We start from the raw sequence: 22,966 nt of genomic DNA on the forward strand, positions 1-22,966 counted from the left end.
CTCATATACAACCATAACTACGAGTGGCCACAATCTTCCCAGACATACACCTACATACGGAATACATGCCCCCCAACTCCCACTCCTCTCTTACACTCGACAACCAACCTACAACTTCGCCTGCTCCCTCAATCCCCTCGCCACGCCCCTGGAAATCCAATCCGCAATCGCCATATTCGTAACCATAGGATTAACCCCACTAGCCGAGGGCATCGCACTCGCATCCGCCACATACAACCCCTTCGTGCCCCAAACCAGCCCATTCTCATCCACCACGCCCCCTCCCTTCGTCGCACTCATCCTACACGTCGACATCTGATGCGCACTCACGAACATGCTGTCCGGGCTCGGGAACCCAATGTACTTAATCTCCTCGAGCCACGCCTTGAACTTCGCGTCGTTGATGCCATCCGAGGAGGCGGAGTCGTCGCGGATGAAGGTGGGGGCCCCCGGGAGCACGGTGAAGATCTCGCGGGCCCCGGCGACGTATTGGATCCGCGCGAGGGCGAGGAGCCCAGTCAGGATGTGCTGCTGGTCGTACTTGGAGGTCGTGTATTCGAAGCGGACGCGGCCGTCTACGGGGTCCGGGTATACGCGGCCGGTGTCGCGGTCCCGCGCGACGGAGATGTAGCCAGCCATGTGTTTCCTGTGGGGTGGAGGTGTTAGTCATGGGGCTACATGATGTGTGAAGGAGGAGGGGTGGTGGTGGTACTTACATGCGCGCGGCGTTGAGCTTGTAGTCGAGTCCGCTCTTCCAGTTCAACCAGATGAGCCAGGACGACGGGAGCATGTTCGTGGCTTCGAGCTTCGTGCCGTGACCTTTGCCGTCTAGGTTCTCGTACTCGCTGCACACTGACGTGAGAATGGGACCTTCCCATGGCTTGATCTCCTCGTCGTACACTGCGCCGACCAGCGAGACAGGGTGGAGATGCAAGTTCCGACCAATATGATAGTTCGTGAGTCCTGATCGCAGGAGCAATAGAGGGCTCTGCATTGTGCCCGCTGACACGATAACTCTCTTCGCCTTAATAATAACCTCCCTCTTCACCAACGGCTCGCCCGCCACACCACCATGCTCATCCCTCGACGCCCACGTACCCCTCACCCCCGTCGCAACCTTCTCCCCATTCCTCGACTCGAACAGCACCTTCTCCGCATGGAACCCCTCGATGAAGCGGGCACCCGCGCGCGCGGCATCTGGCAGGAACGACACGACGGGCCCCTGCTTCTCGCAGGACCCACACCCAAACGTGCAGTGCCCGCAATTATGCTGCTTCCTGCCCGTGTTCTGCGGCACGGCCTTGTGCGTGTACCCGAGCTTTCGGGACCCCTCGAGCAGGTGCCGGTTCTGCGGGTTGTGCTGGATGTGCTCGGTCGAGACGCCCATACGGTCGCAGACGCGGTCCAGGCAGTCCTGGTACTCGGCCGACGTGAAGAAGGGGAGGCCGCTGTCCGCCCAGGCTTGTCGCACGTAGCCTTGCGTCTGGAGGGACGCGGACCAGTTTACAGTGCCGCCGCCGCCCCAGGATTGCCCGGCTATCACGGTCATGGTGGTGTCGTCGGCTGGGGGTGATGGTTAGTGGTTGTGTTGACAACGCTTTACGTATTGTATGTAAAGATGCGGAGAGACGGGTACTTACAAACCATGGCAGCTCCACTCATGAACAAATGTTCCCACCCATTTCTCTCATTCATAGGAAAGTGGTCCGGAGTCCAATGATACGCCTTCTCAACAACGAGGACCCTATGCCCCGCCTCAGCGAGATTCTTCGCGCTGACTCCTGCACCGCACCCGCTACCAATGATCACGACGTCTGTCTCGATGACCTCGGGCTCGCTCCCCGGCGGCATCTGCAGGAACTCGTAGTCGAAGCCCTTGCCGGGGATCATGCCTGTCGGCACGCGGGGGATGCCGAGGATCTGGGGCAGCGTCGGCGTCACTTTGATCCAGGTTTGCTTGGTGATCATGGTGAGGGAGCGGAAGAGTTGGCGGAGGAGGGGCAGGCGCGCGGTGGACCAGCTTTTGATGATGGATTCGCGGATGGAGGCGGGTTGCTCGCTGATGGGGGTGAGGTATCCGGTGAGGAATAGGGATCCGGCGCGGGTTCTGCAGAAGAAATTAGTTTTTGTTCTTTCTCATAGTCGTGCATCTAATCTTGAGAAGGGGGAGATGTCCGATATGGTCGATATCAAAATGATCATCATAGAGACGCTGAAAATAGAAAAAAGGAGTGACATCCAAAAGAAATCATGTACCCCTGAATCCAGAAATTCAATCATAAACGCATCCAATATTAAAACACCCATAAAACAGAACACGACAAACAATCACAAACTCAGCATAGCAATAACCAAAACTCACCCCAAAATACTCAACACCATCCCCAACTGCTTCGCCGACGCCACCGGCATATGCACCGCAAAAACCCTATGCAGCGCCTCCCGAAACGCGGGATTCCCCGACGCGCTCTCCTCTAAAAACCTCCTCGCCGTCTCTTCATCTTTGACTCCCCCCGGCGCGAGGCTTGTCAGTTTCTTAATCGCACTCGCGTACTCGTCGTCCTTTGCTGCGATGTCTGTGGTCGAGTTGGCGGAGGCGGTGGGCTTCACGGCCGGGATTATGGCGTCTGCGATCGACAGGAGGGTTTTCCATTGGTCTTCTGTTAGGGGGTCGGATGGGGGAGGGGGAAGTTTGGGGATTGTTGTTGGGGAGACGGGTTGGGTTGGGAGAGAGAGGGACATTGTGATGGAGGATTTTGAAGGGAATTCAGATGAGTTGTTTTTCAGGGTCCAAAGGGTTGATTGTTATATTTTATCCTGGAAGAAGGAATCACTTTTCGCATGTATTGTCGCAGGGCTGGTGGGCGACTAATTGAGGCTGTGGTTGAGAGTTGTGGGTTTTGATTAGGAATCTGGCAGTTGTAATTGCGATGGTAAACATATCAAGAGCTGAGACGTGAGGTTGGATGGACATGGTTGGTTCCCCGCATTTCTATCAAACAGGGGGCGTGCATGGATGTGGAGTCGTCGGTTCCTGGAGACCGTCCCAAACATGTGAGGCGAGAGAGCCTCGGTAGCGTCTGACTACGGGATAGCATCGCGGGATATCCGTGTTGGGCGGCTTGGACACGGTTATGCTGTTTTGTTTGGTGGGATCGTGGTGGGAATTTGCGATCTCACATCAGCGCTTTGATGGCTCATTATCTTGTTACAACATAGTCGTTATGCTATGTGGGTCAAGATTCCTGAAGTGTTATCTTGGCAGTATGAACTATTGTGAAAGTCATTACCTACTTATGGATAGTAGAAATACTTAGAGATCGAAATAATATTTAATAGCCACATTTATACTTATTTACAAGAAAGCGATCCACGGTCTAAGCCTGTATTGCTAGGGAAATTTACCTGTGAATAAAAATCTATATTGTTCAGAGAATATGTAAGGTTTATCCAGGGATAGATCCTTACTGTGTATGTTCTCAGTCTATGCCTATTTGCCGATTCTTCATACTTCAAACACGTTTACAGTCTTCAGGTTTTCTAAGCTTTGCCCCACCATCACCTGATAAATGCGACGACTTCGCACTTTCTTCAGCTTTCTTCACAATCGGATTCCACCCGGATCCCATCCGGGCCAGCGTCGGCATGCTTCCGCGCTCGTTCACGCCAACGTCCCATCTCATATCCTGTTCGCCAACTGTCACCCCAAGGCACTACATAAACATCCCGCAGCACCGGGCGAGCTTCCGGGCTGGTCGACTCATACCTGATAGAAAGCAATGAACCCTAACAGGCGATTCTGGTCGCAAATACAAGCGAATCCAAGCACTTCATTCCCACCCCAGAAACCCAGCGCTGGACATGCATCTCGCAACGCGAGATTGCCAGCTATTCTCCCTCGGACCTTCTTAGAAACAAACAATACCTGAGGAGGAGCAACTACCAGCTCAGACAACCAATTCTTTGTCCTAAAACCTGTCTCGCAGTCTATCTTTAGCCACTCGCTGGATTTCAACAAAGAATTCGCTGATAACCCTCCCCTGCGCACCCATGTTGACTACAATGACCAGGAGAACGTGGTCGTATACAAGGGGTTCGCCACCGATGTGCTTTCGTTGGTGAAGAACTATGCACTGCTCCCACTTGAGGCACGAAAGACGATTCTTAGGGAGGTCGGGCTTGGGCTAAAGGACACGCATGCGAAGAATTGGATCCACCTTGGTACGATTCCGTTCATCAAGCCGAATCTGCCGTCGGGATTTGCTTAGTGTTGACCTGTTGTTTTTAGATGTGAAGCCAGATAATGTCTTTGTCAACTGGGACATAGACAAAGACGGGCGAGTCCACTTGTCGAAGGTAGCACTGGGTGACTTGGACGTCGCTCTGAAGCTAGAAGACGGGAAGCTGTTCGATCACAAGGTAGGAAACGTCATGTGGCGTAGCCCAGAGGGTCAATTGGGAAAGGGCGTGGGCAAGCATTCCGAAGTGTTCTCATTTGGACTCCTTGTGAGTTACCTTTCGACAATGCTACGGTGGACGTACTGATCGAAAGGACCAGTGCTTCTATGTCATCACGGGCGTGGAGTGGCTCCACGCTGACTTTGAGACGCTGGAGGTTGAACCAGAGTCGGTGATACTATTCAAGTTACTTTCGGTCTTTGGACCTCTACCAGACGCGCTCGTTGAACACGTCAACGATGCTGAATCGGAGGAGCTCTTGAGAGCCCTGTGGCAAGCAATATCAGAGGACGAGACCAACGAATCGTTCGACAGCTGGTCGTCAAATACATTTCCTAACCTCGACAGTGAGATAAAAAGGCTGATATTGAGGATGACGAACCTCGATCCCATGAAAAGGGCTTCGATGTCAGACATCATGACCGATGATTACTGGAACTTAAAGAGCGTCGAGGGAGTCCCCAGAGTGGTCATCGCTCAGGGATAGCATTTGAGTTTAGATCTAGATACCCCTTATCGCACTAACCTCTCATGCACAGCGAATGATGCGCATTGGCTCGATGCACAGGTAAACATGTATCTTTATCGTATATCTATCTCTATATTGATCTAGATGGTATTGTTAGCCGAACCTTTATAACTACTCAACAGAATGACCCTTACGCCTAATAGTACATCAAGTTTAATCCAAGTGCTTCCACTTATTGCAATTATATTCTACAAAACAATAAACAAAAGATCCACCATTAAGGTATCGAATACAAACAATACTTGCTACTTCGGATTTCCCATTGAATTCAACAACATCATCTCACTGGCAATATCGCTAATCGTAACCAAGTAGAGATGTCGTGAGTCCGTGGACCTCCTTCAGTACAATTCATCACTGTCTACCAAATGCCTTTGTTGAACACACACACACACACACATATATATATATATATGCAAACATACCTTCTCTGACTGTATGCTGAGGAAAGATAATTGCATGCGGGAATCGAGGCGATGGGATAGACTTGGTGGAGCTATGTGGTTATATATGCACCACAAAAGCCGGTATCGTAGCCCGATGACTTGATTCTGGAATGGAAGGATGGAGTTCAAAGGGATTGTACTTGATATCAAAGGCTCGATGTGATATACATCAGACCAACGCGTATAATGAGCTGCCATTGCCTATGGAATTCCTGATAGAGAGAATTTCCTTTGAACGACTACTCTCTACTGTGAGTTCGAATTCGATGTCAACAATAAAGTCTAAGACATCCTCAAGTCTAAGACATCCTCAACTCCAACTTGTCGTCGCGAGAAACATTCTGAGGCAAAGCACGCGTTTGCCGTGATGAGGCGACACTACCCGGCATTAATTCGGACCCGGCCGTGCCTCGGCTTGACCGACGTTTATCCAGTGTGGCTGATGCCATTCAAAAGCCTTGGGTGAGTTCACGTTCGCCGCACCGAGGCTGCTGTTGAGGCTGAGTTTGTTGCTTTTGGTCGACCATAAGCAGTACCTACTTAGGTATGTATCGGTAGACCATCGGCGACCCCATACTGGTACCTTAGATGTTCCGTTGACGTCGCGTGGGCGCTGGACTCGAACTCGGCACGACAAAGGGACGCTCGCGTGGCTGTGGCGATTGTGGCTGCGGCTACGTTCACGTGTCTGCCCGCCGCGTGAGATTTAGTTAGTTAGGCAGGACACGGGCCGACGCTACACGAATGAGCTAAGTCGGGTAGGGTATCCTTTTTCGTAAAGAGACTAAGTTTGAGATTTGGAGTAGATGTGCGCAGGCAGGGCACGGTGTTGATGGTCGTTGGAGTTGTTTACATCCGACCGTGTCGAGATCCTGCGATAGGGAATTGGGAGGTAGACTTGGGTTCGTATTGTGTACATTGTCCGATCGATGGTGCACCCACAATGCAAGGCTTGTGATGCCTGCAGAACACGTACAGTACCCCGCGACGATTGCAGTGGATCGCCATCTTTCGAGATTGGAGATTGCCCAAACAGACACGGAGATTTGTTTGCGATGCGGTCTGGTCTACTGTGTTAAGCATCAAAAGTGTATGTAACAGATATTATCAGAAAAGGGTCGAGAGCTTGAGAGTGGAGACTTTGGAGAGAGCACATGCGCATACGCATGCACAGAGACATGCAAGGCGGTGGGGCAAGGACTTGGAGAGTGAAGTGGAGTCAGGTGACCCGGGCCAGGCTATGCCCAGCACACTTGCGTTGTGCAGTATTGATGTGGGCGAGACCCTGGGATTGAGTGGGTATTGCCAATGGATGGGTACTTGGAGCCGGCCACAACAATGGATACGGCGAACAGTAACATGGAATGGCTGGGTAGCGGAAGGGTCTCTGGCTGGCTTGGTGCATTCCATCGTTTCTCAATGCTCTCTCTCCTCCCCGCCGGTTCTGCCCTGGAGATGTTCAAGGCCTGGAGCCAGACAGCGAAGAGGATACGAGGCGATGCTACTCCGTGGACACCAGATAGGAAGGGCTCGGAGCTCGTGAAGCAAAATGACCTGGAACGGCCACCTCCACAGTAGCTTGATTCCCAGCCTCATTAATACGGAGTACTCCGTACTTACTCACCATCTACTATTACTGTCCTGTAGGCTCAAATGTATTCCGTGGTTTCTCCGTATCAAGCGGTGATTGGCTGAGAGAACGCTTGTGTACGGGGTGAAGTGTACGGATTATGCGCATGTAACTCTGGATACGTGCAGTGCAGTAACCACCGTCCGATGCAGATGCTCGTGGAATCTCTTGAGCAGAAGTCGGTGAAGGTGAATCCGTGGGTCTGCTTGCCGTCTCGAGGACGATCATGACGCCGTTGGCTGCGCGCGTCGACCATCACAATCACCACTAAGGGAGAGTTAATGGATGGGCGGGCGTCATCAGTGGGAGGAGCAGGCGACGGGAGGGAGGAGTGGAGGAGTGGAGGAATGGATCCGGTGGAGGAGGAGATGGTGACGGGTGATTGGGTGATGGGATGGATGAAGATGCTGGGCGGAGGTGACATTGGCATTGGGCCGGCCCAGCAGGGACATGTCTCGCCGGTTTTGAAGTCTGAAGTCTGTTCATGTTCGATCTTCAGCCGATGCCAGATACATACCTGGGCAGTGACTGACAGGGCAGGCCGTAGGAGTCGCAGAACATGACAGAGAAAGGGACTAAGACTGAAATAGGAAGGGGAGATGGATGGATCGGGTTAAGGTCAAGATGTCACTGAGAATTCCTTAAGCAATAACAATTAGGAAGGGATTACAAGGCCAGCACTCTGATTGGTTGTGTCATGCTCAAAGATAAGAGGGTGGCTTGCGATTGGCTTCCGTGACGCTGGGCCCACTTGGCCACCGGCTAGCCGTTAGTTAGCGTTACAGCGGCGTTTGCGGCGGGATTGCTTGCTTGCTTGCCTTGCCTTGCCTTGCCTACCAGTTACGAAGAGGATGTATTGACTTGACACAGACAAATGGATATCCTCAGTAATAGGTAATAATAGACATGGGACATGGGCACGGAGATGCCAGAAACGCCCACCGCTGCCACACTTTCCGCCACCACCGCCTGCTTGCGAATCGATCAATCAAACCTTCAATCTATCCATCAATCTATCTATTATCATCCCTAGTGGCTTTACTACCAATCTTTCGGAGTTAATCGTCCTTGACCCTGGTAGTATGCGGAGAGTGCATTTGTTTTCCCACAAACGGTATGGAGGCTTCAAACGTCCTAAACGAACAGGAGATATCGTATCCTGATTCCTCCTGGCACTTGTACCACCAACATGCTACACGCGAGTTACGAACCTGGAGATCGCGAGGAGGGGTGTGCTACAATGGTAGATGAATACACACTTGGCAAGATAACGATTGATGTTTGATGTTCACAAATATCTGCCATTAATAGCAGTATTATCATCATCATCTCATATATCGTTGCATCCTCGTATTCTGTCACAGTACTCCGTACAAGTAGGAGTGCGGATCTTGATCTTGTACAACGGTAGGGTACCCGGTACATGCCACAGGAACATTTCTCCGCTCATTCATCCATCCTTGGGCTTCCATCATTATGTAGTGGCGAGAATACGATGGCGATGGTAGTGATGATGATAATGACGATGACGGTGATGACGATTGCTGATAGCAACGGCTCTCATCAACGATAAGTACCAGTAGGACGGAGTAGTGGTGAATCTCTTGGAGTTTGATTGAGGCTGGAAAGTAAACCGGGCGTGCACAGTTACCTAAAGAGAATTAACGTGAAAAAAGGGAAGAAGATCAGACAAGGACAGGACAGATCCTCGACGGCCGGTGCTAGCCCGAGCCGGTCTCTTTTACCCAAAAGCCACCCATCAACCACCCATCGTTGCTTGCTTAAGCTCTTTAGCCCGTCCCCATCTCATCCCATCTCATCCATCGCCATCCATCGCCTCTCTCGTCTTGATCCTCGGCGAGGCGAGGGATGGCAATAATCGGCCTATTTTAATTGTACGGAGTGTTGCAGTCGGTAGGGTAGGGATAATTATTGCACTGCGTAGGAACCAGGAAGACGGCAGTACGCATGCGCTAGACCCTTCAATTCAACCACGACCGTAACCACCATGACCATGTTCACATTCACGTTCACGTTCACTTTCACCACTCTAACTACCCGTACCCTTCCCATCCCATCCCATCCCATCCTTACCACATGTTGCCTGCCTTTCCCACCTCTACCAGCACTAACTAATGCCACCACCACTACCGGCCCGGGGTCGCCCCATACCTTAACCATCCGATCCCATACCATTCTTCTGCCTTTTGCTGCTGCTCTTGTGTTGCGAATCCAATAATCTCCCAGACCCAGACCAGGCCTACACACTCCGTACTTCCCTTGATTCACCCTTCCGCTTCCCACCACATCCGTTGCCTCTCTTCACATGGAGATGTCAACACATGTGTCTCTTCGATCACCTTCCATTTAAGAACGCTGTCCTCGGGAAAATACACTCACGATACGGAGTAGAAGTCCAAATACAAGTGCAAAGTCAGAGTACATACTCTGTAACTGCAACTGCAGTCTGCAAGTAACGAGTACAAGTACGAGTATCTGGGAATTGACCCTCGCTTCGCTCTAGCCCGACTCTGACTGCCGCCCAATCGCCTTAGCCTACCTATCAGTTTTTTGTGGCACCCCCCTCCCTCCGTCCCCCCTCCATCCCAGGCCAGGTCTGCCACCCCCCGGCGGTCGATGCGTCTGCTGTACCGCCCGAGTTTCTCTCTTATCATCCACCGCTCAACCGCAAATCTACCAATAGACGCTCCTCATTGATAACTCCTCAACGTCCCCTCCCAGAGCCTCCACAATCTCCCTCTACACATCCCTCCTCTTCCTACTCGGACTCTCGCTCGTATCTACTATCTACCTAAACCCAGTAGGTATCTACCGCGCAGTTGCACTACCCTACAACTGTTCATAACCACCTCCTACTCCTCTCCATCGTCATCCTCTACCAGACGACCATTTCAACCCACTCGCATCCATACCATTCCATACCCACGACTCATTGCCTTCGAACACATACACACGCACACACACACACCTACTACCAACAACCTTTCCACGAACAACCTCTTACTTAGGCGCGCGTACTTCTGTACCTCTCGGTCTCTACCTTCACCGCCAACTCTAATCGCATCCTCTCACCCAACCGCCTATCAACCACCGCCTCCAACATCTTCGCAACAGCATTCAAGCTTTACCGGAACACCACCAATACTTTCATAATGGCGACTGCGCAAATGATGTCTCAGCATGCACCCTACCAGCAGCATGGATACAAGAACTCCACAAATTACCAACCCACGATGCGCTCGGGCAACACCTCGCCGTTGAACTCGTCACCCGCCTCACCTGGGAGCAATTCGAATTTGCCCCAGTATCCCAACTACCCTACACAGCTGCGACCACAGAAGCCTCCAATCTACGTTCCTGCTGCGCTGCGGAGAACCCAAAGACCGAATCAGTCGCCTCCCAAAGTCGATTCGGTCATGGACCCCACCGAGAGCCCTTGGATGAACTCTTTCCCACAGTCGCCAGGTGTCGATGGCAGCCCATCGCCATTCCCACGCATATCGACAGAGGATCTCCACAGCATACATGAAGATACCCCTCTGTCCCCGGTGTGCGGACCGATCACCAAGAACCACTGGCAGGTAAGTTTTGTTGACTTTTCGTTCATCTCTCATAGGCCCTGGGAAAAGGCAGGGAAAGGATAGCGTAGCCAGACCGTGTGTAGGTGCGTGGGTCTTGTCTTGGGAGTCCTAGACTCGAGAAGATGCCTACCCTGCTTGCTTGGTCTGCCGCGTGCATCACTTTCCCTAAGTTTTCAGCTGTTACGTACATGGGCTCCGGGGTGGACCCCTCTAGCGCTGCTTTGGCCTCCCTCACTACCCTTCACTACCCTCACTACGCTCAACTACCCTCCCCTTCCCTGCCACTTTCGCCGATTTCCGAAGCGCCTTTCTTTTCTTGGAGCCGCTCGCTCGATGAAGGGTTTGCGAATTACAAACAGTTATCAAATCTATCGTACAGTGCGCTGCAATGCATCCACTCTGCTGATAGATTGATCGTTCCTGTTTGGCTTCGAAGAGATCGTGCATTGTCCAGGCACGGTCTGCCCTGGTGGAGTGTCACTCAAGCTCTGTCTTTTCGCTTGCGACTTGCCAAAAGCCGTTTTTGCGTTCATCCGATGCTTGCATTGCAACCCACATCCCCCACACTAGCGGATCCGCCCCAAAGCAGACGTCCACCTCGTCGTCACACAGACCCCTTTGTTTTGCTTTGCTGAGGCATTGCATTGCGACCATCGGTCATCCATGCTCCTTCTTCGTCACGCGGCCTTTGCGCATCTTTCGCTTTTCACGATCAATAAGACTGACAGATCCGTCTAGCCCGATAATTCCACTGCTGTATGCACCGCCTCTTCCTGCCAGACTCCCTTCGGAGTCTTTGTCCGCAAGCATCACTGCCGCAAGTGCGGAGGCATCTTCTGCTGGCAGCACTCCCAGAGGAGAGTGAAGCTGAATGAGCATGCACTCTTCCACCCCGAGGGCGAGCTCCAGCGTGCTTGTGACCGGTGCCACTCCCAATTCCGGGAGTGGGAACAAGCTCGTTCTAGCCGTGCTAACAGCGAGAGCTCCGGGAGCACCACCGCAGTTAGAATTGGTACGCCGACGGCCGCGAAGCGCCCAGATGCACAGCGTGTAGGCAGCCTCGCAACGAGCTTCCAAGGCGCCTGGAACTGGAGCACGTTCTAGTTCTCGTTCCGCACTCTTTCTCTTCTCACAGTCCAGTACTACCACGGACGGTTTTAAATACCCCAGTCGGGTGGAGATTTCCGCATCCGGACTCCGATTTCATGAGAGAGAGATCTCCATAAACATCTTGCATTTCGATTTAGCATTCATGGCGTTTTATCCAAAGGGGACGGCGGCCTTTATCTCTGCAACTTTTAGCGACCTTTTTCCTTCTCTACCCTGCATGATAGACCAGCACGTTACTTGCAGACTCGTTTCTGTTTTTACGGCCGTCGAGATATCCAACAACTAATGATTTTCATTGCTTTCTCTGGGTGGTGGACTTCTGCGAACATCTTGTCCCAGGCAATGGGGGCAGTCCGACAGATATGATTGGAATCGATAATGTTTGCGTTGGCATTATAGACCTTGCGATGCGAGTGCTTCCTTCTCTTCTTGGTTGAGCTTTTTCCGTGCTCCGACCACGCGCGCTTTCACTCCATAGTCAGGAGCCATAATTTCCGAAGGGTCGATGTCGATGGCCTCGCCCTTCCCTAGACTTCATACAAGACAATCAAACTATCAGGTTCAACTTATACATCCTTGATCTCGTGATACAAGAGTACCGTGCTGGCCATGCTAGGCTGTCATGCCGTGATGTTGCAGGTGTCAATGGTGCGTTCAAACGGGTGCCTGCGGTGAGCAATCGAGCGGTTGCTGTGTGCATTGAATGGATTCAAAAGAGTGAGAAGATGACTTTTGTTGAAAGGAGAGGAACAAGACAAATATAAGGCAGCAGAAAACACACTGACACGTAGGATGACCCGACTTTTCCAAACGTAACAGGTCATACAAGCTATAGAAACGTCAGCTGCAAACGATACCCCATTCGCCATGTCCATCATCCTGTCCTACCACGCCCACCCAGCGGGATCCCGAATTGATTGGGGGGCACTATGGGCTGGCAGCCTCTGATTGGCCGGCTCGGTGGACCCTGAGGGGCCGGTTTTTTTACATCAACGACACTTTTTTGTCGTCGTGCAAGGTTCAAACGACGACTTCGTGATTCACACCGCTCCTGCACGTACGAATACGCATTCTGTGCAGTTGGCATAACAAAGGATAATTGGGATCTTGTGCATCTTTACAAACGGCCTCTTGCATCTGTTGGGACTTCTTGGGGCTCGCGCCTTGCGTCCGTCATTCGCTCTCTCCGCCCTTCGTTCGGGGGCCTCGGGCCTCTCCGCTGTTGCGCCCCCAGTCTGAGAGCGAGAAGTAGATATTTCTCACGAGCTATGGCTGCTGAAACTATTCCGGAAGCCCAAGCTGCTGTGTCAGGGGAGCAGGGCCGCAGCAATGGGAAGACGAAGCTGCACGGGCGTGCCTTCTACGAGAGCATCGGGAGTCCGAAACTCGTGCTTGCGCCTATGGTCGAGCAGTCTGAATTCGTACGTTTATTCTATCCTATCTACCTTAGGATTATCTTCAAGCATCACTGTGTACTAACTGGGAATACAGGCATGGCGAATGCTAACCCGCTCCTTCCTCCCCGCCTCCGAACAACGCAACCTCCTCTGCTACACCCCGATGTTCCACTCCAAGATGTTCTCCGAGATGCCCAAGTACCGCGACTCGCACTTCCAACCGCTCAAAGGCGCCATACCTTCCCCGCCGGACTCCTACCACCTCTCCCAGACTCCCCCCTCGGACCTCCACCTGGACGGCCACCCCGAGATAGACAGGCCGCTGACCGTACAATTCTGCTCCAACGACCCCGACGACTTCCTCAACGCAGCGAAGCACGTAGCCCCCTTCTGCGACGCCGTCGACCTCAACCTAGGATGCCCCCAGGGCATCGCGCGGCGCGGCAACTACGGCGCGTTCCTGCAGGAAAACTGGCCGTTGATATCGAGCATGATCAAGAAGCTGCACGCGGAGCTGGAGATCCCCGTCACCGCGAAGTTCCGCATCCAAGAGACGAGGGAGAAGACGTTGGAGTACGCGAAGATGATTCTGGATTCCGGCGCGAGTATCATTACGGTGCATGGACGGCGCAGGGAGCAGAAGGGTCATAATACAGGCTTGGCGGATTGGACGGCGATAAGGTATCTGAGGGATAATTTGCCCGAGGATACGGTTATCTTTGCGAATGGGAATATCTTGCAGCATGGGGATATTGAGCAGTGTTTGGCTGAGACGGGTGCTGATGGTGTCATGAGTGCTGAGGGTAACCTTAACGATCCGACTATCTTCGCAGAACCCCCGCCTGTGGGTCAAGAGGGTAGAGAATACTGGCGCGGTCGAGACGGAAAGGGTGGATATAGAGTCGACGCCGTGATGCGCCGGTACATGGACATCATCCACAAATATGCGCTCGGACAGGCCCCGCCGGAACGGAAGCAACTGTACCTACCAGGAGATGCCGAAGAGGAGGTCGTGGAACCTGTCGCCGCCCCAGAAAGCGAAGAAGACGGCCCACCAAAGAAGAAGATCAAGCAGTCAAAGGCGGACAAGAGGAAAGAAAGCGTCAAGAACCCCAACCTCACCGCAATGCAGGCACACTTGTTCAATCTCCTCAAGCCGCTCGTCGCGGTGCATCACGACGTTCGCGACGCACTGGCCAAGTGTCGCGTGGGACAGATCGACGCTTTTGAGAACGTCCTTCGGCTCGTCGAGAAGGCCGTCAAGGAAGGGTTGATCCAGTATGAGAAGGACAACGCTGCTACGACGGACGAGCCATCTGTTGAGGCCGAAAAGGCGCCTGAGACGACGCAAGAAGGAGCCACAGAAGAGATCGACGACCCATGGCAATCCTCACACAAGGCTGTCGCTCGTTGCAAACGCCCTTGGTGGGTGTGCCAGGCTTATGTTCGACCCGTTCCAAAGGAGGCGTTCGAGAAGGGCTCCATGTCGCTCAGCAAGAAGCAGAAGAAGAAGCTACAGGAAGAGGAAGAAAATGCCAAAGCTGCGGGGCTTGAGCCGGGTGGCCGTATTGAGAAAGAGACTCTTGTCACTGCGAACGGTGCAAATGGAGTTGAAGAGAAACAGGTGGAGATACCCAAGGAAGGCGTGGTCTGTGGATGAAGCATCAGTTTCGACATGTATAACTACAAGAAGCCAGACCCCCACCACCAAAGCACGAAGTCGTCCGAGCCGAACACGGAGATTTCGACACGCCAGCAATGTACCCCTCCAGATACAATGAAATCACTGGAAAGGGCTTTGCACGTTGCTCGGAATGTAGCAGTGATTGCTTCCACGCGTACCAATGCTGGCCAACCTCCATTCTAGCCAGTGAATAGCGGAGGTTAGGATTGGACAACAAGCACGTCAACAAATCGCATCGATAGTCCCTTGAGGACATGCCGAGTTGTTCAGTGATAAGACATTTCGAACACGTTGTGAGTGATTGTTTTGTGGATTCGTTTGACCATTCGTATAGAAGGTGATTGACAAAGTCAACCCCCACCGTTTGTTAGACTAGAACAAGTGCAATAACAACTGTCTGATGTGGCCAGTTCCAGTTCCCTTCGCGTGTAGACGTCATTAATGCAAACTAAGTGCTACATAGGAGAGTGAATACGATTACTTCGCACTGTCCATTCTCTTCAGATACACTCTGCCCTCAGAAATTTTCGCATAAGCATCGGATAGCTTAATCAGGAATCACTGCAAGATAACCAAAGGACTACATCGAAGCAGAGATCATCTTCCATAGGCCCCACCGTACTTTTGCCTGCCTTCTTTCACTTCAAGCCGCCTTGTCCGTTCATTGGCTAGGCACTCTTCGAAGTTGGTCAGTGGTCACATCACGGGTTTCGAGCAGTGTAGCGCACTGTGCCTGCTAGTCACCGCCTTTCCCAATCGTTCAAAGTGAATCTGTTCCATAGGATCTTTACAGTGACCGCGATTGGTCAGTGCTAGACCAAGAGAGTGGCCCAAGCAGATGTGAATACAACAACACCTATTACTATTTATTTACTCGACTGAACTCTCACCATCTTCCCCAACACCTACGGTCTCTTCAACATTCAACTTGGAGCTCGGATCTACACAACCTGTCTTGGCTTCTACATTACTTTTGCAACCTTCATTGGAAACATCGATACTAGAAGTACACACTGTTTGGGTAAACATGGTTTTGTGGGCCCATGTCGTCGCTGGCCTGGCTGCCACTGCCGTCGCCTTAGACATCAAGCTTCCGAAGCCTTCGCGTCCGGAGTTCGAAGTGTTCACTGGTATGTATTTGTTCGACTTAGCATAGATTGCCTTCCATTAGGGTCTCTTTGTCCGGTACAACGACACTGCACTACACACTGTGTGTCACATGTCCAGGACAAAGGTCTGTCTGACATTTGATGGACTGCTTGCTAACCAATGCCCTTCTTAAAGGTCATATTGCGCTCTATGACAATGATCGCCTCGACCCATACGACTTCAATACGGCTCAGCGCGCGGTCATGATGACACTGCACCTCCCGATCAATGCCACGCACTGCAACGACTCCTGCAGCTTCGACTACATGCCTCCCGAGACTGCCAAAGTAGCCAACAAGCAGTTCTTCGGAAACGAATCCGCCGGCATCTTCGAAAGCATCCACGGCGAACAATGCTGCGGTTCCAACACCACCATCGACCTCTCCCAATACACACCCGTCATCTTCGAGCCCGACGTCGGCACTAGCAGACACCTCTACACCGCCATGGCACGAGAAATCGTCTCTCAAGGCCACCCCGTCATCGTCATCGACCACCCGTCCGACAGCCTCGTCGTCGAATTCTCGCCCACACCCGACACCCACACCGTCGTTCACCAAACCATCAAGCTCTCCCCCTACGAGCCCCTCCGGCCCTGGAACACCACCGTAACCGAAGCCCTCACCACCCGCATCGCCGACATCAACTTCGTCCTCCACGAGCTCCTCACCCTCCGGCACCTCAACGACCTCTTCCCCTCCCTAACCTTCACCCACCCCTTCTCCCTCACCCCCTCCACCCCCCTCGGCATCATCGGCCACGGCCTCGGCGGCACCGTAGCAACCTACCTCTCAGCCACAGACCCGCGCTTCACCATCTCCATCAACCTCTCCGGCGCCTCACCCCCCCTCACATCCCCAACAACATCCCAAATCCTCTTCTTCGGCCGCACCGGCACCGGCAGCACCACCCCCTTCACCCGCGACCACGCGCCCCACTGGCTCACAACCTGGCCGCTCCTCCGCGGCAAAGCCTCCGAACTCGACATGCTCAACGCCGGGGCCCTCCAATTCTCCGACCTGCCGCTCGTCGCGGAGCTCGCGGGCTACGGCGTGAAACCCCGCGGCGTCCGCGGGCTCGGGGAAGACAGAGAGGGCGTAAGGAGCTGGCAGTGCGTGGCGTATCTTTCAAGGGTGTACTTGACGATTGCGCTGCGGGAGGGCGTGGACGATGCGTTGGAGAGGAGTTTGGAGCTGAAGAGTCTTGTGCAGGAGTATGCGGGGGAGATGAGGCCGTATTCTGGGGGGAAGGGGAGGGGGACGCTGGCTGGGACGGCGACGAGGGGGGGCGTGATGCCGACGCCGTCGTTGGGAGCGCCGCGGTGGGAGGAGGAGGAGGGGGAGTGATCGTGAGTTTCGACGTACGAACGGAACCTACACTGCCCTGACCTTCGATGATGTACACGCGAATATGGACGTGAAGGTTAATGGGTGGGCTCATGGTACATACAACGTCACACGTACAAACAGGCATAGATGGACGGACATACGTATCCATATATCTATCTATACCCCTATCCCATAGCTCCATAGTCCAGAATCAAACGAATACATGAATATACAGAAGACGAATTACCTAATCCCACCTCTCCCGTCCTATTGATAGATGTGAACGCCACGAGCGGGTGTATGTGCTCATATTCTTCATGATAGTGTGCTATTGATTCAGTTAAAATGTAGAGATACGGATGTTCTCGGTGCGAGGGAATGAATGGTGATGAGGTTGAATTGACACCTAATACCTGGCCTTTGGCTATGGAATATGCGGGTAGATAACCAAGCAAGCAGGTACGCCGGTAGACATGAGAAACTTTCGTACCCCTGAGGACTTTTCGTCCCCGTGTTCTCGGCGAGGAAATGGGTTGGTGGTGATTGGCATCGTATCTCGTGCGCTCTGTGAAATGGAATCGGGGGTGTTTACATTGATTATCTCGGTGAAGAGCGGAGGGAAGGAGGGAGTTAAGAGCGGATTGGAAAGAATATTGGGGGGATTTGTATGGGCGGTGTCTTTTTTTCGTGTGCAATTGTGGGAGAGGTAGCGGGAATGCGAGAGTTAGTCGGGCTCGACGGGTGTTTGAAACATAGTTAAAAGATGGTGCTGGAGACAAGACGGTAGGGTTGGAAGATGAATATATGGTAGTTTGAGATTTGAGGGCTTGAGGGTTAGATGGTGGTGATGTGTTGGGGATTTGGCGTTGCATTGACGTTGGATGTTGTGAGGCTGAGTGCTACCAGGTCCTGAGTGTAAGGGTCAGTAGGTGTTTACAAAGGCTGGGTTTGTTTTTTTGATTCAGCTCTTGCGCGAATATACATTGTTCCCTCCTATGTCATTAATGTAGCATTAGGAATCAATGGATCAATCTTTCTCGTTGCTACATGGGAGGGTGCATCATTCCGCGTGCGTGCGGCCGTTGAGTCAATGGACTGAACGTAGGTTCTCAATTTTGTTTATATTAAAAGTAAGCGTGCTTAGGGCATTTTCGTTATATACCGTTTCCCGCTATGTTGATCGCCCGGAGATTTTCCTAATCCATGCTGATATTACAAGCTGTAGCTGTAGCTGTAGCTGTAGGGAGTGAGCCTTATCGGTAGTGTCGGTCTAGACGTGGTGGTACGTCAACGGCTTCCTCTCCAAAGCCGTGCAGCACATGCAAGCACAACAGGCAGGTTTTCACTGGGAAATCCATCTGATCATGCAATGCAGCTCCGAACAGCTAATCCTTGGCCACGTCCCATTCAATATTGTGGCGCGGGCCCAACTTGGCTCGATTGTTGCGCTGTCGCGATTGAAAGACACTCTCTCCTTCGCGTGCGGCTGACTCCCCCCCGCTCCTGTAAGCGCATGCTGCAATTGTCCCAGTATGTCTTGATAATGGACATGGACGGCTGCCAGAGCTTACTGTTGAGGAGACTCGAACCCTTTCCTAGGATAGTCAAACTAAATGACCAATTGCAGACCCCGAGGGACGAAAGCCTCCAGGCAGGTGATTGGTACTCGGATTGGACAGGTACAAGCGTGAGGCAAGATCCTAGACTAGGCATGAGGTATGTTTATTTTGAGCTCTGCCATCAACTTGTGTCGATAATGTGTAGCGTGATGCCTTGCATAGAACGTGTCTGTTGTCTAACAACGCCGTGTGTATGCGACGTGTTACTACATCAGCGTGGAGATGACGGATCGAATGGGATTTTGTGCAATTGTTGTACATTCCATGCATGGAGTCTACTGACTGTGTTCGATAAGGCTGCCACTGTAACCTCCCTCCGAGATATTGAAGCTCACCTGAGTGGAGTGCATACATGGCTGGCAGAGTGTCAGTTGAGAAGTTGATCATTTGGATTCTTCGCAGCAGTACACAGCATCTGCACCTCTAGGTACCCCAGACAGCAGGACTGAAGCCGGTTCGCTTCCCCTTCGGACACAACATACGACAGACGTCAGGCTCCAGCAGACTAGGCACTGAGTTTGCCAGTAGTAGAAAGTGATGGCACTGCCGACTGGCGATGATTCGTTGAAGGCGCTGATATCCGGCTCCCCATTCCCATACTCCGGATGCTCCAATGCTGATATTACAGGGGAGACCCCCGAAGCGAGGCCCCCAATGTCGCCTGGGACTAGCGGGGGGATAACCTGATCAACCTCGACTTCACAACTTTCTTCCATCTCACTCACATTACACAACCGTACCTCGTGTTCCAATACCCTTAATGGGGTAGACAATTGACCTCCACGCTCGGGGTACACACCGACACGGCACGCTTCCTTTGACTGCTTCCTTATCCACCTGCTCGGATTAGAAATTCTACAAGGATAACGACAATTAGTCTACTGTCGGCTTCTCAATTATCATCGATCTATCACTGTTTAAGGAAACCTGCCCTGGAGAAGCGCCACCTAATCGATACTTCTGAACGCCTGTCTGTCACGACCGATTGGCCCGCTATGAAGCCCTGCAAAGATGATTGCGCGATTGAATAAGCCCTTCATCCATAGCCTTTACATACGAGATGGTCCTTGTATCCTGGTGGCGCCCATCAGCTCCACATCGCCCCCTAACCCCACCACCATCTTGAAGCCTTGCAAGATGATCACGATAGCCTTGGTGTTGATTTGAAGACGCCTAGCAATCGATGCCAACCCACCGCAGTAGCCACCGCTCTACATAGCCTTTCCGTGTCTTAGCTCATGGCTTATGCAGATCAGCTACTCAAAAGAAACCTTTTGACGATGTGCTGTGCTGCAGACATAAAGCCATGGGGGCAGACGCCCCCGACTTTTTTTTTGTGCTGCTGTGGATTTTCACGCGTCTTAGTTTCTACTGACGTTTTCTCTCTCGTTTTTCCCTTTTCCCAAGTGCGAATTTCCACTGTCACTTGAGCTGGTTCGCAAGTCGCCATGGCATTCTTTGCTAAGGCCTGTGTGGTTTTGACCATTCTTCACTCTTTTGTATTTGCTGCAGCTGTGCCTTCTGGCCCAATTTTACCCCGTACACCAGATGTGCCATGGAAGAGCAGAGGGTTGAGCTCGAGGAAACCTCAGGGATATCCAACTGGCTGTACGAATGGACCGAAGTCAAGAGGATGCTGGGTGGATGGAACCAGCATTGATACGGACTTCCATAGGCAATGGCCAAACACAGGCAAGACGGTGACAGTATGCAGTAATGATTCTGAAGCATTTGTACTGTTTGTGGCTGACCGGTATCATGTAGTACGATTTCGAAATCACAAACACCACTATGGCACCCGATGGTGTTGAGAGACTCATGCTTGTAATCAACGGGCAATATCCTGGACCAGTAAGTCATTGCCGAGGTCAAAACGTATTGAACTAGAATAACATTATCCAGACGATCGAAGCCGATTGGGGCGACTACATCAAGGTCAACGTGAAGAATTCCTTGGAATTGAACGGCACTGGCATACATTGGCATGGCTTCCGCCAAGTAGGCACAAACGAGATGGATGGTGTCGGTGGAATCACCGAATGTCCTATTGCGCCGGGCGAGACCCGGACCTACGAGTTCCAGGCAATACAATATGGCTCTTCCTGGTATCATTCGCATTACAGTGTTCAATACGGCGACGGAATCGTTGGAGGTATCGTCATCCATGGCCCGGCAACCGCAAATTACGACATAGACCTTGGATTGCTTCCTTTCACTGACTGGTTCCACACTCCGATGTATGTAAACGCGCTTGATGAATTCGAATGACTCGCTAACAAAGGTCGCAGATTCACGGTCAATGCTGCTGCTCTCCATGCTACCGGTCCTCCGATCGCCGACAACGTCCTAGTAAATGGAACCATGACCTCGGGGTCAGGTGGTAGCTATGCGGTCACGAATCTGCAGCCTGGAAAGAAGCATTTGTTGCGCCTGGTAAATACAGGCATCAACAACTGGATTCATGTCGGCTTGCAGGGACACGAATTCACTGTCATTGCTGCTGATTTCGTCCCAATTGAGCCATTTACTGCGTCCACTCTATCGCTTTCCGTCGGTCAGTATTCGCAGCTCAAATTGCACCATTTCGAATTCTATACGTCCGAGCCGTTCGCTAACATAATGGCAATGATTAGGTCAGCGTTATGATGTCATCATAGATGCAAGTCAGCCGGTCAATGACTACTGGCTCTATGTTGGTGTTGGCGGAAACAGATGCGACGGCCCGTAAGTACCTACATTGTCCTGCCCAATAAACCCCATTCGAGGAAGGCGACAATGGCCACCTTTACAGGTGTTGACTTGCTCCTCCAGGAACACGAATGCAGCCAACATTAGGAGTATTTTTCACTACGAGGGTGCCAAGCACCAGTCTAATGCCTCTGCGGTCACGTTACCGGGTGGCTGTTATGATGAAGAGGGCATCGTACCATATCACAAGAACACCGTGCCCCGGAAAGTGCCAAAGGAACTCAACACCGGTTTTACGACTACTGCTGCGGGCACCAATCTCGTGCAATGGCTCATCAATGGCGAACCCATCTTAGTCGACTTCACGAGGCCCACATTGAAGAACGTCATCGACGGCAACGATACCTTCAACACAAAAGAAAACCTCTTCACTGTTGGAGATAAGAATGAGGTAAAACATATTATCTATTATCATTGCTAGCACTAACATGACACCAACAGTGGCAATACTGGGTCATCCAACAAGACAGCACGACTCCACCTCTGCCGCATCCCATCCACTTGCACGGCCACGACTTCTTCGTTCTCGACCACGCCGCGAACGCGAACTGGACAGGCGACATTTCGCGCTTGAAGATGGACAATCCCGTCCGTCGCGACACGGCCACTCTCCCCGCAAGAGGGTACCTGGTCCTCGCCTTTGAGTCCGACAATCCCGGAGCGTGGCTCATGCACTGTCACATCCCCTTCCACGTCTCCGCAGGCTTTGGACTGCAGTTCCTCGAAAGGGTCGACGAGATCCCGGGGATACTGAAGCACACGGAGATCTTTGAGGATCAATGTGCGTCGTGGAAGGACTTCCAGACTGAGTTCTATCCGAATGGATTTGAGCTTGGGGACTCCGGTCTTTAGATAATGTCGACGTCGACGACGATGATGATGATGACGGCTGTTCATATGTTTATACCATTTTATTAATGAATAATGTATACATACCGAAGGCACTTTTCACATATCCGACTTTTGACGTGTACTTTCTCCAAAGAAATGGGGCTCACCCTCAGTCGCTGCCAGTCCCGAAAAATCGCTGCAAGCATGGGCACGCAAAGATGGCCGGGGAGTGCGTGGATACCCTACGCAGCCTTACTTTGGACCTGAAATTGGATGCTACTGGAAGACAGTGGAATTGTTTCTGCACCCTCCCGTGCCTTTATGCCGTGGCTGCAAGCCAAGCCAAGCTACCTGGTCAACCCTGTGGCGCACGCTCACTGCTCCGCGAATTCCAACTCATTGTAGGCACACAATATCTGCTATCAGTGCCTTTGC

At 52.2% G+C, this 22,966-nt stretch overlaps 10 protein-coding genes across 10 annotated transcripts; 6 read left to right on the forward strand and 4 right to left on the reverse strand.

Moving 5' to 3' along the window:
• Positions 1-108: 108 nt before the first annotated feature.
• BU24DRAFT_454496 (long-chain fatty alcohol dehydrogenase) lies at positions 109-2,879 on the reverse strand (the record flags this gene model as incomplete). The annotated part of the gene is made up of 4 exons (XM_033531321.1): positions 2,363-2,879; positions 1,641-2,107; positions 717-1,563; positions 109-646 (listed from the first exon to the last, which is right to left on the reverse strand). The coding sequence occupies exons 1-4, from the start codon at positions 2,740-2,742 to the stop codon at positions 109-111; spliced, it is 2,232 nt and encodes a 743-aa protein (XP_033379311.1). The 5' UTR covers positions 2,743-2,879.
• Positions 2,880-3,962: 1,083 nt separating this feature from the next.
• Positions 3,963-5,423, forward strand: BU24DRAFT_472058 (putative serine/threonine protein kinase; the record flags this gene model as incomplete). Its single annotated transcript, XM_033532723.1, has 3 exons — positions 3,963-4,221; positions 4,289-4,506; positions 4,559-5,423. Coding segments are annotated over 3 exons (864 nt in total), but the record flags the coding sequence as incomplete, so codon positions are not given.
• Positions 5,424-6,728: 1,305 nt separating this feature from the next.
• On the reverse strand, positions 6,729-7,554 carry BU24DRAFT_427175 (uncharacterized protein). Its single transcript, XM_033529157.1, has one exon. The coding sequence runs from the start codon at positions 7,491-7,493 to the stop codon at positions 7,110-7,112; it is 384 nt and encodes a 127-aa protein (XP_033379313.1). The 5' UTR covers positions 7,494-7,554; the 3' UTR covers positions 6,729-7,109.
• Positions 7,555-9,067: 1,513 nt separating this feature from the next.
• Positions 9,068-9,547, forward strand: BU24DRAFT_427176 (uncharacterized protein). Its single transcript, XM_033529158.1, has one exon. The coding sequence runs from the start codon at positions 9,072-9,074 to the stop codon at positions 9,300-9,302; it is 231 nt and encodes a 76-aa protein (XP_033379314.1). The 5' UTR covers positions 9,068-9,071; the 3' UTR covers positions 9,303-9,547.
• Positions 9,548-10,227: 680 nt separating this feature from the next.
• On the forward strand, positions 10,228-11,769 carry BU24DRAFT_355800 (uncharacterized protein; the record flags this gene model as incomplete). Its single annotated transcript, XM_033523869.1, has 2 exons — positions 10,228-10,665; positions 11,404-11,769. Coding segments are annotated over 2 exons (804 nt in total), but the record flags the coding sequence as incomplete, so codon positions are not given.
• Positions 11,770-12,682: 913 nt separating this feature from the next.
• Positions 12,683-15,258, forward strand: BU24DRAFT_496133 (FMN-linked oxidoreductase). The gene is made up of 2 exons (XM_033534177.1): positions 12,683-13,196; positions 13,267-15,258. Exons 1-2 carry the CDS (start codon positions 13,044-13,046, stop codon positions 14,830-14,832), a joined length of 1,719 nt encoding a protein of 572 aa, XP_033379316.1. The 5' UTR covers positions 12,683-13,043; the 3' UTR covers positions 14,833-15,258.
• Positions 15,259-16,142: 884 nt separating this feature from the next.
• Positions 16,143-17,048, forward strand: BU24DRAFT_330625 (uncharacterized protein; the record flags this gene model as incomplete). The annotated part of the gene is made up of 1 exon (XM_033523026.1): positions 16,143-17,048. A coding segment is annotated over one exon (906 nt), but the record flags the coding sequence as incomplete, so codon positions are not given.
• Positions 17,049-17,518: 470 nt separating this feature from the next.
• Positions 17,519-18,205, reverse strand: BU24DRAFT_427180 (uncharacterized protein; the record flags this gene model as incomplete). Its single annotated transcript, XM_033529159.1, has 1 exon — positions 17,519-18,205. The coding sequence occupies one exon, from the start codon at positions 18,203-18,205 to the stop codon at positions 17,519-17,521; it is 687 nt and encodes a 228-aa protein (XP_033379318.1).
• A 271-nt stretch (positions 18,206-18,476) lies between these two features.
• On the reverse strand, positions 18,477-19,491 carry BU24DRAFT_427181 (uncharacterized protein). Its single transcript, XM_033529160.1, has one exon. The coding sequence runs from the start codon at positions 19,044-19,046 to the stop codon at positions 18,741-18,743; it is 306 nt and encodes a 101-aa protein (XP_033379319.1). The 5' UTR covers positions 19,047-19,491; the 3' UTR covers positions 18,477-18,740.
• Positions 19,492-20,260: 769 nt separating this feature from the next.
• BU24DRAFT_50314 (multicopper oxidase) lies at positions 20,261-22,960 on the forward strand. The gene is made up of 7 exons (XM_033534334.1): positions 20,261-20,658; positions 20,717-20,803; positions 20,855-21,189; positions 21,241-21,506; positions 21,586-21,676; positions 21,764-22,091; positions 22,142-22,960. The coding sequence occupies exons 1-7, from the start codon at positions 20,401-20,403 to the stop codon at positions 22,550-22,552; spliced, it is 1,776 nt and encodes a 591-aa protein (XP_033379320.1). The 5' UTR covers positions 20,261-20,400; the 3' UTR covers positions 22,553-22,960.
• Positions 22,961-22,966: the final 6 nt, after the last annotated feature.

This window comes from Aaosphaeria arxii (genome assembly GCF_010015735.1).
Source record: "Aaosphaeria arxii CBS 175.79 unplaced genomic scaffold BU24scaffold_10, whole genome shotgun sequence".
Classification (NCBI taxonomy): domain Eukaryota; kingdom Fungi; phylum Ascomycota; class Dothideomycetes; order Pleosporales; genus Aaosphaeria; species Aaosphaeria arxii.

Coding starts and splice junctions, on each gene's coding strand:
- BU24DRAFT_427175 (XM_033529157.1), bottom strand. CDS start 7,493: ATGCCAATGTCACCTCCGCCCAGCATCTTCATCCATCCCATCACCCAA.
- BU24DRAFT_427176 (XM_033529158.1), top strand. CDS start 9,072: ATGACCATGTTCACATTCACGTTCACGTTCACTTTCACCACTCTAACT.
- BU24DRAFT_496133 (XM_033534177.1), top strand. CDS start 13,044: ATGGCTGCTGAAACTATTCCGGAAGCCCAAGCTGCTGTGTCAGGGGAG. Junction 13,197..13,266: donor TGGTCGAGCAGTCTGAATTC/GTACGTTTATTC, acceptor CTGGGAATACAG/GCATGGCGAATGCTAACCCG.
- BU24DRAFT_427181 (XM_033529160.1), bottom strand. CDS start 19,046: ATGCCTAGTCTAGGATCTTGCCTCACGCTTGTACCTGTCCAATCCGAG.
- BU24DRAFT_50314 (XM_033534334.1), top strand. CDS start 20,401: ATGGCATTCTTTGCTAAGGCCTGTGTGGTTTTGACCATTCTTCACTCT. Junction 21,190..21,240: donor GACTGGTTCCACACTCCGAT/GTATGTAAACGC, acceptor CAAAGGTCGCAG/ATTCACGGTCAATGCTGCTG. Junction 21,677..21,763: donor GGAAACAGATGCGACGGCCC/GTAAGTACCTAC, acceptor TTGCTCCTCCAG/GAACACGAATGCAGCCAACA.